General features: G+C 52.6%; 1 protein-coding gene across 1 annotated transcript in view; it reads left to right on the top strand.

Annotated features, from left to right (window-relative positions):
- SDK2 (sidekick cell adhesion molecule 2) overlaps positions 1–18432 on the top strand; it is a 251570-nt gene that overhangs the window by 143003 nt on the left and 90135 nt on the right. Inside the window, exons 3-4 of the mRNA XM_033091048.1 lie at positions 2011–2117; positions 13387–13534. Of these exons, the coding sequence (XP_032946939.1) occupies positions 2011–2117; positions 13387–13534 (255 nt within the window). The remainder of the gene's footprint in view (positions 1–2010; positions 2118–13386; positions 13535–18432) is intronic.

Here is an 18432-nt window from a genome sequence, read left to right as displayed (position 1 = left end):
GGAGGAGGACGGGAAATTTGCCAGAGCCGGGGTGCCCGCTATCTCCCCATCATCACACTGTGCACAGTAACGCCGGACAGATAAGCGCCGCAGCCGGTGGCAGAGATAAAAGGCTTGGGCAGCCAGAAGGTTCTGGATGATGCTGCAGAGCCAGAGGCAGCTCGTCACGTGCTCACCTGTGAGGTGGGGCTTGTGTAGTCCCAGGATGGAAGGTGGGCCCTTTGAGCTATGATATCCGTGTTGAACTAGTCAGCAGCAGGGCTTGGACTCAGAAAGGCTGTGTGGGACCCTGGTCCTGCCTCCTGCTACTTGTGACACCACAGGTCAATGATGACATATTTCTGAACCTCGATTTCCCCACCTCGAAAATGGGGGTGCTCATAAAAGGGGACCCTATGGGGGTCCCCTCCCATAGGACTAGGGGAGATTAAATGAAAGGCTCTCAAAATGCAGACCCACAACCGTTGGTACTGGCCCACTTAAAATGAGGAAAGTGAAGCTAGTGTAGTGGGCTTTGCATAAAATTTGTTGAAAAGGCTTTTATGCTGAGGTTACGTTTCTTTTTTGTGTGATCTCAGAAGTGTCCTTTTATAAATAAAATGCTGACCATTCCTATTTATTTTTGTCTCCCTGACTGGCACTTTTTCATACTATCTTTGTTTGTGTGTGTGTGTGTGTGTGCGCGCGCCCGCATGTGTGTGTTTTGTTCCTTGATTGTTTTTCCGTTTGCTTTTCGGGTGGCTGGTTTTAATGATCTTACTTGGCAAAGTAAAAGGATGACAATCTTATGTCAACCCCCATTTTTTTAAGTGTTACTGGTCCATGCTATCCAACCATCTGGGAAATGCTGTGTGAAATGAAGACATGTATGAAAAATACAACGTCATCACTGTGCGATGATGACGATGGTGGCGGTGATGGTGATGGTGATGGTGATGGTGATGGTGATGGTGATGGTGATGGTGATGGTGATGGTGATGGTGGGCCCTGGCCAGAACTCGTGTCAAAGAAAACTTGGCAACTCCTGGGAGTTAGGTTGCTCTGTCCCAGGGTTAGCAAAGCCCAGGAGCAGGTGGCAATGAGCTTGTCCACTGAATCAGCTGGGCAAACCCTAGGACACCCAAGGACTGGGGAGATACCCTCGGCACAAACCCCTTGATTCACTGAGGTCTGTGCTGGGCTGTTCATTCCCCAGGGATAGGAAAGATGGTGCCAGAGAGCATTCCAGGGGAACTAGCCCCTCCACACCAGAGGGTACCCCCTGCCCATGTCTCGCTGCCAAAAGCTCCTGGCACTGACCCAGCCTGGCGTCCTCCCTGCCTCTCAGCCAGGTGAGCTCACCACACTCCTGCTCTCGCCCAACACCAGACTCTGATGCTATGTGGGCCGACTGCTGGAGTGGGCTCCCAAGGGACCCCTCACGTGTGTGCACCTGGCCCCAGGGCCCCCACGTATGGAAAGGCAACGTGTCCTGCTCAGAAGGCTCTGCCTTTTCCCTCCACAGAGCTGCCATGGAGCTGTCTATCACTTTCAGGATGGAACAATGCAAAGCATTTGGGAAAGCATGTAAATGTCCCTGTTTCTGTCACCTCCATCCATTTCGGTGACTATCGCAGCACAGTCCCATGCCTGGAGGACATAAAATGCCCCCACCTTTCTCAGTCTTGCAAATCACAGGCAGGGGAGGACAGCAGCCTCCAACGGCCCCAACACAGCCCTGGTAGGCCTGGTCACAGCCAGGGTCCAGGGCTCGGCACAGTACCTCCCGTCCATGGGAAAGTGCAGGCTACTTCCTGGGCAACTCAGCGAAAGCCTCCTTGCCTTTGGGAGGGACTCTCCTGTTGATAAGGACCTTTCTGTGACCCCATGACATGGCCAGAGTCAAGAGTTCCCGGGTGCTCTTCATTCAGGAAGAGGGTGACATGGCGACCTCTGCCCTCTGACCCCAGCCTGACCTGTGCTTCCCTGCAGCTGCCTGACTTGTTCACTGGCTGTTTCATCTGCCCCCAGGTACATGATCACCAGCCTGGACCGCACCCACGCTGGCTTCTACCGCTGCATCGTGCGTAACCGGATGGGCGCCCTGCTGCAGCGGCAAACGGAGGTCCAGGTGGCCTGTGAGTACACGGGTGACTGCGGGCAGGGTGGGCGAAGCCAGAGAGCGTCTGCAGGTCCTTACCCAGCAGCCACGCTCCTTCTGTGCTCACTGGGTGCTGTTCATGGCCCTTCCCACTTATCTGGGCCAGGGCCCCCCTTCTGCAGTTAATGGAACCAAGGCCCAGAGAGGTGGCAGCAGCTCTCAGGGTTCCACAGCTGATAAGTGACACACACACACATCTGCTGGCTCTGAGGTCAGCACTCTTGAAATGTGACTAGCTGCTTTGTTTTTCAAACAAATGTGACTAGCTGCTTTGTTTTTCAAAAGGAAGCTCCATCACCTGCTTTGAGGGCCTCCTCTGGGGTTGGCCTCACACTTGGGGGCGGGGTGGTTCCTAACAGCCAACCTGAACCTTTCTAGCTATGACACTCTTCTTGGTCGACTTTCCAGGGGCCCCCATGACCTTAATTTTTCCATCCTCCACTGTTAGTGGAGCACTAACAGTGTGGGGGTCCCCACGATCTTCGGAGGGCACGGGGAGATGCCTCACGGTGGGTACCACATAACTCTAAAAGGGAGAGAGGAGATGACAAGTCAGGCTCCTGGAAGGGCCAGGTGGGCAGAGGGTAAAGTGAGAGGCCCTCGCTGAGCCTTTGAGGGTAACAGCCTTCTCCCCAGTGCCACCAATCCCCAGAAGCGCTACCTCATGTGGAAGAGAGAAGGCAGCTTCAGAAGAACCCAAGGGCGTCTCACGGCCCAGGGCCCCAGAGCACCAGTCGTCACGCTCCCCTGTGACTCAGTTTCCCCCCTTCCTAAATAGCTGCTCTGTGCTAGAAATGAGCCTCATACGGGCTGTTTCATTTTGGGTGTTCCAGGGGGAGAGGTCCACGGTTGCACAGTGAGACATGAGCATGTGGAAAAAGCCCTAGTGAGCTCTGAAAATTTTTTAAAAGGACAACCACTCATCCAGAGCCCCCAGGGGCTTGCCTCTGACTTAGCGCAGGAGAAAGCTTTCTACTTGGAGAGAAATAGAAAGAGAAATCTAATAAGAAACCTCAAGTGAGCCAAAGAGTGTTTATAATAATTATGGAAAACAGCTGTAATCAGAAGTGCAGGACGGCTTGTCCCCATAAATCAGCGCTAAAGGCGACTCGACTTACTCCAAGGAGCAGAAAAGCCCTGAATTAAAATGATGGATCAGGGCTGCTGTCTGGGCTGGAAGACTCCTGTGGAGCTTCATTTAACCAGTGCCCAGAGTCCAGCGGGGCCCGGGCAGCTGTGGGGCAGCCCCCAGAGACACTGCGTGTGCATGCACGTCCATGCAAATGTAGGTGCACTGGTGTGGGTTCACACATGTGTGTGTACAAATATGGGTCTGGATTGGTCTGCCTCTTTGCTCACCTGTGTGCTGGTGAGAATATGTACGTGTGTGTCTGTGTGCATGTATGTGCAGTTGGAAGTGCCATCCAGGACACCAATCAGTCCAGACTGTTGTGGGGAATGTCTGTTCCAAGTCCGTGGCTCGTAGGAGACAATAGGAACTTTCTGGAGTTGAGAGCCCCTGAGGTGACAGTCTTCCCTGGGCTGGCTCTGCTGATCAGAAAGAGAAAAGAAGAGAACCCAGTGTCCATGTGGCTGAAATACGTCTTCCTTAGCTGTGATAGGGACCCAGGAGCCCAGGACTCCTCCCCCTGGCCCCCCACAATATGCGTGCTCCTTCTCACGTACACATAAACACACAATGGGTGTGCTGCCAGACGCGTGCCCGGGCCCTATTCCCAGACCCACAGGTATCCTCCTGCCCCCAAGCCAAGAGATGGGTTGTGATGAGACCCAGGTGCAGAGAAACAGGCAAGGTGCACCGATAATGGGCAGAGGCATTTCATAAGGACCCAGGGGCACCTGGAATTTCCTGCGTACGTACAGAGAAGCGCTTAGACCTACCTGGGCTCCCAGCCTGAGAGTGGGGTGAGAAGCAGATAGCAGGGACTCAAACTGCCTGACACCGTAACCTTCTGCCCAGGTACAGACCCCCAGGGCTGGGGTAATCCTGAGCTCCCCCTCTCCACACTGCAGGTTCTATGGGTCCTGGATCACCCCAGGTGATGCTGGCAGAGATGACCCCAGGTGGTGGTGACGTGCAGGGGCCTGGTCCAAACCCATGAGGGAGCTTTGAGACTCTGCCATTGCCGAGATCCCGTGTGAGGGGAAAGGGGTGGCAGGTACCTTACGGTGTTGGCAGGCTGTGGGGTGCCCCTCACCATGACAGGCAGTTTGGCTTAATGCAGAACATGGACTTTGGTGCCAGACAGACCACATTCGAATCCTGGCTCTGCTCTTGATCTCTGTGTGACCCCAGGGAAGTGACTGACCCTCTCTGAGCCTCACTCAGCGCAGGTTGCTCATCCATAAAATGTATCTGATAATACCTACCTCCTGGGCTTGCCCAGAGAATCCCTTGAGCTCATAAGTGGCAACGCACCTACCCAGTGCCCGCAAATAATATACCTTCAATCAGTGGAAACTTGTTGCTACAATTAATGTTCTGTGTTATCATTTAAGGAAGGGAAAAACGGGATGTAGAATGCAATGGCTTCTGGCAAAGCCTGTCCTGACAAACAGAGCAGTAAGCTGGCATTCTCCTGTGACATCCGGACCCCCAAACCCCTGCCCCTCTGCCACCTCTCACAGCGGGATTCCTGCCCTGTTCCCTCTGCCCTCTCAGAGCCACTTGTCACCCTGGGCTCCAGGCACTCTGGACATGGTCATAACCACAGTTGTCACTAGGCGGCCACCAGGCTACATGGCGCTGCTGCTGGCTATGCAAATGCAGTTCCAGGCCCCACAGAGACAGGGGACACCTTGAAGGAGCCGAAGGTGGGGGACGGGGTGAGGGGAGGGGAGCCCAGGTCCCTGCGTTCCCGACCGCCAGGTCCCATGGCACTGAGAACTGACCCCTCACACTGCACCCGCCCACCTTGCAGGTCTTACGGCCTTTCCTCCACAGCAGCACAAAATGGAAACCACTATTTGCAGCCCTTTGGGCCGTAAAGCCAAAGGGTTAGGGGATCTAGGAACTCCTGCCTGACAGCTGAGGAAAATACTCATCCTGACAAGTTAATGAAGCTTTCGCTCAGCTCTGGTGGCCACGGTGGGACACACACCTCCCTGGTCCCCTCCCTTGCTCGACACAATTGTCTCAGCCCAGGGGACTCTCTCTCTAGCTATGGGACATGAAGAACTCGAAATCCAGCCCCCCTCCCCACCCCCCAACACACCTTCCAGGGATGTTCAAGATGGGGAAACTGAGGCACAGAAAGGTCAGAGGACAATCCGTGTTCTCACAGCCAGTATTTCTGTTCCACCTTCTCCTGCCTCACTACCATCAGCGGTAGACTGTAGCCATAGACTCAGCCGTGAGCCCCAGATTCAAATCCCAGCTCACCTCTCCCTCGCAGTGTGACCTTGGGCAAGTTACTTAGCTTCTCTGTGCCTTCACTTCCTAAAAAGAATGCTAATATTAGTGCCTACCCAGTGGGGCTGTCATAAGTGTTAGTCAATCGGTGCATGAGAACCAGAGACAGCACCCATCCTGGAGAATCCTCAGGGATGAGCAGACTTTCTCTGCAAGGCCCACCAGGGAAGCCATCCTGGAATAAACATCCACACCCTTTCTCACTCTGTCTACCTTCCGAGGCACGTCCCTAGCCACCCCTGCTTCTGGCCAGGGCTGGAGCCAGGGGGAGACAAGTGAAGCACGGAGCATGCAAAACTTAAGGAGGCGCTCCCTCTCAGGGACTCACCGCGCGCTGGTGAGACCTGGGGAGTGGGAGCCTCCTTAGCTCTTTCCCCTCACTCACCCTTTCCCAGTCCTAGGGCTCTCCCAGCTTTGTGCCCCGCAGACTGCCTCCATCTGTCTGTCTGTCCGTCTGTCTCTTCCAGTCAGACAGGTTCTGGCGCGAGGTGGGGTATGGCCGCCTCTCCAAGTGCTTCAGTCTCTCCTCGGCAGTTTCCGCCTGCCAGGGTCCTGGGATGCCAAGCAGCCAGTGCCCATGACTGCTGCCCTTGGGTCTCTTTCCAGGGATCAGACCAAGCCGGCCGCACCCCTGGTTCACACCCCTTTCCCAGGGAGGCACCGGGAATTACGTTCTAATGAGAAATTAATAAGGCAGCTGTGCTAACAACTAATGATAATGGCAAAGTCATTACAAAAAGATTCTTTACATGTTTTTAATTACAGCAATTAAGGGGAAGTCAATAAAACATCAGCTTCCTCCCCAGCTCCCTTCCTGTCCCCATCCCGAGTCTTCTTTGTGTTTGTAAAGTCGCCGTAAATTTCTGGCCTGGCCTGCGACAAGTGGGCTGAATGGCTGAGAGGGTGGGGAGAGCTTTCCAGTTGACGGTTTCCCTCAGGCCACCGGTTGTTCCCATCCGGATCCTGGGGCTTCCTCTGGGCTCTCGTCACCTGGGCCACAGCCCGACCCCGACCCGAGCCCTCACCTGGCTGGCAGTTGGCACACACTTGGAGCCCCAGCCCCAGAACCAAGCCCACCCTGCCCCATGGGGAGCCCGGCCTGCCTCCCATTCTACCCCCACTCCCTGTACAAAATAGGACTGGAGGGCCTCAAGCCCATGGTCACGTGGGCTGGGGCTGATACCCAAAATGCCACCAAGCTGCTTGTTTTTCTTAACTCTTAATCCGAGTGTGAGTATTGAATGTAGACTATTTGGGGGCTGTGCGGTGGTTCAGGAGGACTTCCTGTGTCTTTCTGGAGCACCCATTTTACCTGAGTGTTTAATTTACTCGTGAAACGACTGTGGCTGTACCCCCACTGTGTGCCAAGCTCTGTTCTAGGCACTGAGGACACGAGACAAAACCAAGACATGTCCCTTGAAAGGGAAAAGAAAGTAGTGGGGACAACAAAAGTGGAAAGGAGAATATATAATAGAATATAGACTATAGAAGGCCTATGAAGAAAAATAAAGTGATATACGGAAACATGAAACCAGGTGAGAAGGCTAGAAGATGGGGCAGGGGACTGATTTGAAATGTTGGCTGAGGGAGGCCGTGTGAGGAGGTGATACGGAGCAGAATCTCAAAGGAAGTGAGGGGTAGGCCACACAGACAGAGGGGTAAGGTCTTTCCAGGATAGGGAACAGCAAGTGCAAAGGCCCTGGGGTGGATGTGGGTGTCTGAGGCCAGGGTGGCTGGAGCAGAGGGACAGAAGTGAACAGCAGAAGGAGATGGTGCTGAGAAGGTGGGGTACTGGGGACAGACAGCGGCATTCTAAGGTGTGGTTGGCACTTTGGATGTTATTCAGAATGCAGTGGAAGTCATGGATGCCATCTGATTGGAGGCAGAAGCATTGTTTTCATAGTAAACAAAACCACAGATTGCCCACCAGATTGGCAAAAGGCAGAGTCTAGCAAGACCAAGCATAGGCAGAAACTGCCATCTCTGCTGGTGGGAGTGTGAATTGGTAAATTGGTGCAGAGTTGGAAAACAGTTTGGCATCATCTCAAAAAATCATCATGTGCCCACCCTGCAACCCAGCAATTCCACCTTTAGGCCCATGCTCTGGAGATTCTCTTAGCCGCGTGTGCTAGAAGGTCCACACGAGAGGGTTCTTAGCAGGACAGTAAGACACAGTAAAAGACTGCAGCAGTGCTGTGCAATCTCAATACATGGGTGTCCAGACAGCTGTGAAAATGACTAAACCAAGTGCAGGGACATAGAGGGAGCTAAAAAAAAAAAAAAAAAAAAAAAAAAATGTTGCATAGATAAAGCAAATCATAGTAGACAAAATACAAAATAATCCTAAGTGTGATTAAGGGCTTAGAACCAGACTAAATTAACCTTAAATTGTTTAAGGATGCACCTATATGTGGTGAAACTGGAAGAAGAAAAACAAGCAATGACATTCAGGATGACAGTTGTCTCTGGAAAGGGAGGGGATGTGACTGGGAGAGAAGTCGAGGGGGAGGGAACAAGATTTGTTAGAGTTCTAGTCCTTAAGCTGGGTGCTGGGTGCGTGAGTGTTCATTCTATTCTTCTTTAAACTATATATATAATTACATTCGCTCTTTTGTGTGCATGACATATTTCATGGTAGAAACTGTTTTAAAAATATGTAAAAGCAATGGATATATTCTGAAGTGGAATGCATACTTTACAAGACCTTTTAAGTTATAACAAAGGCATTAGGAATGATGGTTAGGCCACGTCCAGCTGTGCCCCAGGCCCACTCTTCTTTGCTGTGGGGCAATTGGTTGGGAAAGCTGGATCAGTACCGTGAAGCATAACATGGCATGTGCCTCGGAGAGGACGTGGAGTAAACGTCACCTGTTTCTGCCTCCGTGTGAGTGGGCTATCCTAGGAGATCCTGGATCCCAGCCCCTGTCAGCGTGTGGCCCTCCTTTCCTCTAGCCTTTCTCCTGCACTGTAGCCTGAGTGGACACCCTCTAATAGCCCCTTGCTGCTGTTCTTCAGTGCATGCGTGGCTGTGCCCTGGGCCCATGCGCAGAGGCAGGGGGCTTCCTGAGTGGACCCAGGAAGCCCATTTGACAAAGTGAAGTGGAGAGAATGGGAGGGCACTGGGGGCGTGAGAGCCACGGTGAGGTGGGGAGATGGTGGGATAGAAAGGTGGGGGAGAGCATCAGTTGCAAAACTTGGACCAGGCCAGCTGTGCCCTGCCTTCATCCCTCCGTCCCACCCTACATACATGTATACAATCATCTATGCCTCCATCCCTTCATTCTTCCTTCCTTCCTTCCTTCCTTCCTTCCTTCCTTCCTTCCTTCCCTTCTTCCTTCCTTCCTTCCCTTCTTCCTTCCTTCCCTTCTTCCTTCCTTCCTTCCCTTCTTCCTTCCTTCCATCGATCCATTCCTCTACTCATCCAACTATACATACACACATACATATGTACATACATGCATACATACATACATGCATGCAATCATTCATCCTCCATTCCTCCTTCCTTCCCTCCACTTATCCGCTGTCCATTCATCCATCCAAACATCCATCCATCCACCGAACAAACCCAGGATGCTGCCTTGTTGGCATTCTTCTATTTCTGCTAACTAACGCTTCTGTCCTACCTCCCAGCCTTCACACCCTGTCGTCCCTCTGGACCATCACCGACACACCTGCACGTGCACGCACGCACACACACACTTGCTCACACCTGCTCTTTATGTATGTCTCTGCTTCAAAGAAGCCTCATCCCACCTCCCAGTCTACTGCTGCCCGTTCCGTCTCCCTAACAGTTGTCACACTATGTCACGAAGGTCTGTGGGTTGACTTGCGTAAGCCTGTCTCCCTGACCAGACTAGAAGCTCCGTGAGGGCAGGGACCAGACCTTTCTTCAGAACCACCACAGGGCCTGCCTCCCACATAGGGGCTCAATAGAGAGTTGTTGCATGATGGCATTGGGGGACTTCAGAGAGAACCCACTGTGTGCCAAGCAGGGGACCAGGTGTCTCGTAGGGATTTGCTCCTGAGTACAGCTGACTATAACTGCCTCTTGAAGCTCCCAGTGTAGTAGAGAGAGCCAAAGAATGTACATGAAGAATTGTAACGCAGGGTATGAGTCCTGAAAGAGGCAGAGAGGACACACGGGGAGGGGGGTGGTTTGAACACTGGCCCTGCCCTGCTCTAACTGCTTAACCCTGGATAAGCCACTCTATCTCCATGAGCTTTAATTTCCTCACTGACAAAATGGAGCTAATAAAACTAGAGAGAGGAGAAAGAAACACTGTTACCATGAAATTGCTTTAAATTGTTCAAATATATCTTCGGAGTTCTGGGAAAAGTTTCTTAAATAGATAAAATTATTGTAAGAACTGAAATCAATGTGATTTATTGATGCAATTTTTTTAACGGGCAGAGCCAAGTAATAGCAATTAATAAACAACTAAAAAATGTGTATTTATTAAAGTTGAGCCTCTCCTTAGGAGAGGATTAAATGGGACAATGCATGTGAAGTCCACCTAGAAAGAAACCTGACACCCAGTCGGTCAGTGCTTAACGCATCTTTACTCTTGAATTCTACTTGGATGCCGTGGGGTGATCGTTGCTAAAGAGGTTGGTGTTTAAACTGTGAAAAATGTAGAGGATTCCAATATTTTGCTACTACAAATATTAGATAGCACTTTTAGCACTTTAAGATACTCTTCCAATTTCTATGGCTGCATAACAACTTACCCCAAATGGTGTATAAGCAATCATTTCTTCTGCTCACCAATTCTGTGAGTCTTGAATCTGGACAGAGCACAGTAGGGATGGCTTGTCTCTGCTCTGTGATGTCTGAGGTCTCAGCTGGAAGACTCAGAAGCCAGGGGCTGAGGGCACCTGAGGGCACCCGTGTGCATTCACCTGTCCGTTGTTGATGCTGGTGTCCTCTGGGCAACCTCAGGTCCTCCCCACCTGGGCCATTCCCATGTCCGTGTGGGACAGAATGGGCTTCCTTATAATATGGAGACTGCATTCCATAGGAGTGTCTGCAGAGAGAGAGAGGTCCAGGTATACGGTGTATCCTTTTGATGACCTAGCCTTGAAAGTCATATAGCATCACTTCCAGCATATTTATTTGTAAGAAGAGTATGTTGGATGGAAGATCAGTATTGGTGCAGCCGTCTTTGGCAAGATACAGCCCGACACATGTATCTATTATCTCATGTAATCCTGACTGTAACCTATGAGGAAGGTACTCTTCTTAACTCCATGTTACAGAAGAGAAGATTAAAGCTCAGCAGACTCAGAATTTTGCCCAAGGCCATGCCTAATAGGTAACAGAAGTCAGATTTGAACTCGAGTCTCAATAACTCCAAAGCCCCTACTGTGACATTCACTGCCTGCCAAATTTAGAACAAGGATGCCAACAGCAGATTTTATTTCTTGAGACACTTAATTGTCTAGATCCCTCCAGGATGCTGTTGAATCGTGGTGCCTTGGTGAATCATGGCTTTTTCGGGTGGCACTCCAGTGGCCTGAAGTGAGAAGCGGGATGTAATTCGACATGGCAGGAGGAACACTTAACGGGGTGTGGGCATTAAGGCAGGAAAGGTTGGTTGGGGTCAGATTAGGGAGGGACCTTGAATCCAGGCAAGGGAATTTAGACTTTCCTGGGACAATGAAGAAATCCCAAAGGTTCTAAGCAAGCAGGTAAAATGTCAGAGAAATTAATCAGGAACAGTGTGGAAAATGGCTGGGGTGGGAGGGTAGGGGGGTTCCGATGGAGACCATGTGGGGGATTAATGCAGCCAGAGTAATGGGGCCAGCTTAGCTTGTTGGTGGGACCTGGAAGAAGACGAGGGCCTTGGTAAATGCGAGCGATATTCCAGAGGAAGAGCCGCGGGACTTTGTGGGGGAAAACGAAGGGAAGTACCACAAAAGGCTCCAAGGTGTTGAGCCTAGGTGATCTGGGCAGGCGTGGCTAGGGTGGAGAGCTATGAACAGATGTAAGAGAGGGCCTGGCAAGGAGATAAGAAATGCCCAACATTTTCTGTTGGAAATTGAGTGTTGGGAGTTGGAGCTCAGGAAAGTGCCAGAGCAGATGTGAGAGTCTTCGCAGAGAGATTGAGGTCAAAACGATTAGCTGAGGCGAGAAGAGACTCAAGCCCAGGGCTTTGGGGAGCGGGGGCCAGTGGTTCTCAAACTTTGGCATGCAGCAGAATCCCCAGAGAGTGAGTCAAGAACTCAGAGACCTGGGGGTGGTGAAACAGGGCCATTCTGTGTCCTGGGGAGTGGGGAAGAGTGGGAGCAAAGCTGTGGGCTCACCACGTTCCCAGGGGATTCTGAGACCTGCCAGAGTGTAAGAACGCTGGCCTGCGCCCACACAGTAGTTCTCAAACTCAGCTCGTGTTGGAACTACCTGAGTAGCTTTAGAAACACTGATAAATGGGTCCTACCTACCCCCAAAGGTTCTTACCTCTGGGAATAGTAAAGGCCCCTCAGGGGATTCTGAGGTGCAGTCAGGTTGGGGGACGTCTCCCTCTCCTGTAAAGAGAGAGGGAGAAGGGGAAATGGTATTCAAGGGATCAGACACCAGGTGGCTTAGGACGTGGCCCCTTGGTTAGGGAAGGGATGGTGGGCAACCGGGAAACAAAGTGAAGCATTCAGCTGTCTGAACCTCACTGCACACGAGAATTCTGATGGCCAGCCCACACCCACCGCCAATGAAATCTGAAGTTTGGGCTGAGACGCCGGCATCAGCATGTTTTAACTCTTTGGGTGATTCTCACTGGCATGCAGCCAGTTTGGGGACAAACAGTGCTTCTCAGGCTTGACTATGTATACACTTCCCTGGGGGTCTTGTTAAAACGCAGAGTCTGATTCAGCAGGTCAGGGTGGGGCCTGAGACGATGCATTTCTAATAGGTGCCCCGGTGGTACCCATGCTGCTGACCCATGGACCTCAGTTTGAGTAGCAAGGATGTATATTTGTACATTAATAGTCAAGAGTTGTGCACATCAGCACAAACACCCCGTCCCACGCCCCAAATCCCAGGTTCTGCTATTACAGTCATTCCCCGGCCTGATGCCAGCAGGCAGGTGGGCAACCAGAAGTGTTCCTACCTGCTCTCCGTTCCCCCTCCTGGCTGACACAGTGTCACAGCCGGGATAAGGATCTCCCTCCTTATCTGCCAGGGATCACAGTTTTAAAAGGGCAGCGTGGTGTTTATTTTCGTGGTGTTTATATTCATATATCCCTGCAGCCTCACCCCCAAGGCCTAGGAGAGAAATCATCTCCACACCTGTGTATAAGCATCCAAGACCCAACCCTCTCTGTGCGCCCACCGTCCCCTCCCACCAAGGGTGTGGGAACGTGGCCCCCAAGACTCGCCCCTTCACCTCACACCTAAACCCCTGCTGCACTGTAGGGCAGGGCTGGAAGGACCGCTCTGCCTGACTCCAGACTCTGAGATCTGAGTTCAAATCCCGACTCTGCCCCTCCCCAGCCATGTGTCCTTGGACAAATCATTGACCCTCTCTGAGCCCATGTGGGCAGTAAGGTGTGAAATAATGACCAGCCTCTCATGGTAGTTGGATGAATCCGTTGTTTTGTGGGTCTAAATGGATGAGAACCCCAAAAGCACAACGCAGGGCATATCATAGTTAGATGGGGCAGTGGGGTCACGAGGGGCGGTCTGGGTGTGGTGTCCCCCTCCCCATGGTAATCATGCCTGTATCTTCCCTCTCCTGCCACTACTCCCACCCCAGGAGCTGGGCAGTCTCAGCCACTGGCCTCGGCCCCTGATCCCGGCGTGTGCTCTTTCCCTCCGCAGACATGGGGAGCTTTGAGGAGGGTGAGAAGCGCCAGAGTGTCTCCCATGGAGAGGCCGCCGTCATCCGTGCCCCGCGTATCGCCAGCTTCCCCCGGCCCCAGGTGACTTGGTTCCGGGACGGCCGCAAGATCCCGCCCAGCAGCCGCATGTGAGCACCCTGCTCTGGGGGACAGGGGAGCGGGGGAGGGGGGCTTGGCCTGAGACAGGAGGTTTGGGGCCAGAAAAAGCCCCCAAACTGCTGAGCAGGGCCCTTCTCGCGGAAGTTTCTTTCAGCTCTTTTGGGATATAGACATCCTGGGGACCTCCCAGATGACAGAAGTTTGGTTTACGAGGGGCCTTTCTGGGAATGTGCGTGCGAAGATTGGGAGCCAGGAGAGCTTGGTCGCCTTCCTGGGGAATCCCAGGGCATTGGCTCCATTCTCAGCTAGAAAAGAAGTCTGCCTCCCAGAGCACTTAAGAAACACAAACAGGCACAGACGGAAGTGCCATCACTGTGGTTACAGACCCAGGGCTCAGGCCAGCAAGACCAGGGGGCCGTGGGAGGGTGCTGGCATGTCCCCGGCAGGGTGGGTGGCCCCTGGGTGTTTCCGGTGTGTGGGTGTGGCTGGGTGTCCATAGTGTGCGCAGACTGTGTGTGTTTTGGCTGCGGGTAGAAGGTGAGGCCAGGGGGGGCCCGTCAGGAGAGAACACACGGCCCTTTCAGCCCTAACAAAACCCCTCTGTGTGGCCCAAGGCGTCGGTTGTGACAGCCTGGTTTGTGGGCAGGAGCAATGGAGTCAGCACCTCCGCAGAGGGCGAGGGGCAAAGCATTTCCTCCTGGGACACACCCGGCCCTCCTGATCCCCCCTCAGGGTCTGGAGCCAGCCCAGGCTTTCCCTTTTAGTTTCCCTCCAATGCTCCCCTCTCCCAAAAAAGAAGAAAGACCACCCTTGTCTTGGTCTCTTCAGTGCAGGTCGACTGTGGGTGGAGCCGTCCTGGTCTCTGTAGGAAGCTGGAGCCAAAATAGGCAGTTCTTGCCTTTGGGGACCAAGAAGTCTAGTGAGAGAAGCATAATAATAATCTCAGTGGCTGTCGTTTATGGGATGCCTGCTGTGTTCTCAGCCTGGATTAAACACACTCCACACATCACTTTCTCCTCCAGGAGAGACACACTCCTCCCAGGAAGAGATGCTGTTTTTCGTTCCCTTCTCGATCCCCAGAGTGCATGCTCTAAAAATACTTTTTGACTAAGTGACCCTCCTAACAAGCCTATGAGGCAGCTGGTTTTATCCCCATTTCACAGACAGTAAAGTGAAGCTCCCCAGAGTTTAACTACACTGCCAAGTCTCACACAGCTGGTTCCAGGCTTGCCAACTCCAGAGTCGGGGTCCTTCATTCTGTCTTACATGGAAATTATATAGGAAGAGTACAAAAACATGGGGCAGGGAAGATAAAGTGATGGCACTTGGAGAGAATTGGTCCTGGTATAGAGATTCTCAGCCTGGCAACCTGTTGAAATCATTTGGGACAATTTAAAATATATTGATCTTTAGATCTTACTCCACATATATTCTGACTTCATGAAATGGAGTGTATATACCTTGGCACCACGATTTTTAAAAGGTCCCCAGTGGTTCTAATGTGCAGCCACAGTGGAGAACCACTGTCCTGGAATGTGTCAGTTACTGACAGATATGATAATGCTGTGTAACAAATGATCCCAGTGACCTGAAACAAAAAGCGTTTATTTGTCATCATGAATCTGCAGATTGGTGATCTTGGCTGGGCTCGCTCTTGTCTGGAATGGGCTGGCTCTTGACCAGTGAATGACTGGGTGACTCAGCTCTGCTCCACATGTCTCACCCTCCAGCCAGCTAGCCCTAGCTTCTTCTCCTGGCAACCGCAGAGGAGCAAGAGAGAAAGCAGAAACAGACTTCTCGAGCCTCTGCTCATATCTCATTGGCCAAAGCACATCACATGGTAGAACTGACTCCGCCTCTTGAGTAAGAGGACCTGCAAAGTGACACAGCAAAGGGTGTAGCTACAGAGCAGATGAAGAATTAGAATAGAGCCCCAGGCTAACAGGTGGACCTGAGCCGTGTGAGTGGGAGTGTTCTCCCATAGACCTAATCAAGGTTCAGTAAACCAGCAGGGCCTGGCTGACCATTAACATAGAGTGTAAGGTTGAATTGTACAGGTGCTAAGACAGGTGAGTTCACGTTCCCTTTAGTAAGGTTGTCTCGCATGTCCTAGATGTATCAGTGATGGCATCCTGCAGGCCCGTCGAGTGGGAGTGACTGCCTGGAATGCTGTATTGAGAAGGATTCTGAGGCCTCATCCAGACACCTCAGTGGGACAGCAATGTGTGGCACAGAGGCGGGAGGGGGCACATGGGCCGTCTTCTCCTACATTGGCTGTACTAGAGGAAAGCCCGTGTCCATCCTCTCTCCCACCCTCCCTTCCCCACCCCCGGCCCACCTCACGCTCTCTCGCCTGGCTTCTGTCCTCACCCCTTTTCATTCCCAACAGCCTCTGGCACCACGACAGAACAGTCTCAGCGTGCGCACACATGGTCACACCCACCACCTTCCCACCCCCTCCAGCACTCCTCCCAAACACATGGTGGCACAGGCTGGTGATTTTATCTCAGCAATTACAGCGGATTACTATTCATAACTGAAAGGAAAGGTCCCAGGTAGCACACTCTCTGGTGTCTGTTTGCCAGAGATACGCATCTGATGAACGCTGATGCCAGAGGGCCGTGCGGGGTGCTGAGGGCCTGCCATGTACAGAGGGCTGCGCTCACTGCCGGGGCACAGACGGGGATTAGCGAGTCCTCATCCATTCCCTGGTGCTCATTGATGAAAGGGAGACGAGGTTTCTAACACGCTGGGGGCTTTGGGCAGCTTCTAGGATGATTTATTTTCTTCTTAATTAAATTATCAATTGGGCCCCCACGGAGCTGAGAAAAAAAAGGCTGGCTGAATAGGAGTAGTGGATGGAAGGTGGGGGGTGGGAAAGACCTAGTGAATTGAAACCAGAGTAAATTGAAACCAAATTTTCAAACCAAATTGAAAATAGAACCCAGCCCCTACCCGAGAGCTGACCCTTCCACCCGTGCCCCACAGGAATTCCACCAGCTTCTTTCAGTGTGGGTTCATCTGGGTACAGCAGGCCCTCCTGAGTGCCACAAACAGAAGGTCATTCCAGGACCATCTATGAAGGGACTGGTCATCTGGCAGAGGGCCATTAGCCCAGGGACTTTCCTTAGCTGCCCGCCAAGGGCAAAGGGAAGACAGTCAAAAGGCCATTAGCCCTTCCCAGTCTCTCTGCCTCCTGTACCGCTCCACACTCGGAACTCGAACCCAGGCCCTGTGGGTCCCGGTCCAAAGAGCTTCCAGCTAGTGCTTGCTGAGGCAGTGCTCGCTGCAGTAACAGGCAGACCCCAAACCCAAGCACTCAGCACCATAGATGTTTAGTTCTTGCTGTTTTAAAGTCCCACCACGGGCGAGAGATGGGAGGGACTCCGCTCCACAGTCATTTGGGGACCCTGGATGGTGGTCACTCTGCTGTCATCGACACTGGGCTTCCCAGTTGCCGTGCTCTGACAGAGGGGTGGCAAGAACGTGGGATTGTGCAGGGGGCTTCTTAGGGTCCCAGCCTAGAAACGCTGCTCATCCCTCCCTCCATGCTCCATTAGCTCAGCCACACTGCCCCTCCTGGATGCACGGGGGCCTGGGGAAGGGGGCCCTGACTTCCCAGCCCCTACGGAACTCTGTGGAAGGGGCGCCTGAAACTGAGACCAAGTATGCCACCTCAGTACGCCACCCCTCTTAGGATGTCTCAGCCACAGCACACTCGACATTTGGGGCCCAATAATTTATGGGCTCTCGGTGCCTTGTAGGAGCTTAGAAGCATCCCTGACCTCGACCACTAGTTGCTAGTAGCACCCTGAGCCATTGCCAGTTGTCCCCTGGAGAGCAAAACCACTCCTGGTTGAGAACCATCGACCTCGAAGGATCGCTGGTAATATAGATAGAATGTAGCTAAAAGGAGAGAATGGGGCAGAGAGGCTTCCTGGTCAAGGAGAGAACGGACTGGAAGTGGAAGCCTCTTCTCTGGAGGCCAACGTGGGGCGCAGGACTGACAGGGGAACTGGAGAGGGGGACTGGGCCGTGCCCCGTGAGGCCACTACCGAGGCCTCCTTCAGCCTCCTTCAGCCTGCTCCCATGTGCCTTGGCAATGGGCGTGGCTGGCTGTGTGAGAGGGAAGGGCAGCCTCCGGCCAAATGCTGGCAGGGCAGCAGCAGTGACAGGAATCAGAACTCCTCGGCCTAGGGGCTGGAAGGAACCCTCACAAGCGTCTGCTTCCACCCCTTGCACAGATGAGGGGACTGAGGCCCAGCAAGGAGGAGGGTGTGCACGCCTTAGAGGCTGGGGCCGGGGCTCCGATTACCAGTTCCCCGTTTGCCCCAGCCTGGCTCACCCCAAAGCGACACTAGGGACAAGGGTCCCTGCAGGAGACTCCCAGGTGTGGAAACGGTCACCATCCCTGTCCCATTTGGTGCTTTTTAAATATTTTACCCTCCTCTGTCCCACCTCCTGTCACCTCATCAGCTGGGGGTTACAAGAGCTCAACAGAAAAAAGAAATGGGCATCATTAGGGTGCCGAAGAATCGGGGCAGGAGAGCTTTGCCTTCCTACCTCCCAGCACAATGCTGAGAACTCCCCCAAACTGCAGACAAACCCCCAAAACCAGGAAAGAGGGCGCACCAGCCCAGCCTGGCTGGGAAAGAGCAGACTGGGGAGGCATTAGCAGGGCTGTTTATTGGAAAGCCTGTTTAAAACTCTGTAACATTCACCTAATGGGAAAATTTGAAAAGAATTCAACTGGATTTGTCCTTGTTAAACTAACATTAAGGATATTTAACAGCTGTCTCGGGCACGTCACATTAAAATCCAGAGACAGACTTGACAAACTAATGGTTTTGTTTGTCATCAGGAGAATGTTTTACGCTGTTTTACCCCCATCGAATGGGGTCCCCAGCTCCCCGCCTGGACACCCCTT

The sequence above is a fragment of the Rhinolophus ferrumequinum genome, chromosome 21 (assembly GCF_004115265.2).
Source record: "Rhinolophus ferrumequinum isolate MPI-CBG mRhiFer1 chromosome 21, mRhiFer1_v1.p, whole genome shotgun sequence".
Lineage (NCBI taxonomy): Eukaryota > Metazoa > Chordata > Mammalia > Chiroptera > Rhinolophidae > Rhinolophus > Rhinolophus ferrumequinum.
Note: the sequence above shows the minus strand (reverse complement) of the source record. Positions and strands in the feature narration are given on the sequence as shown.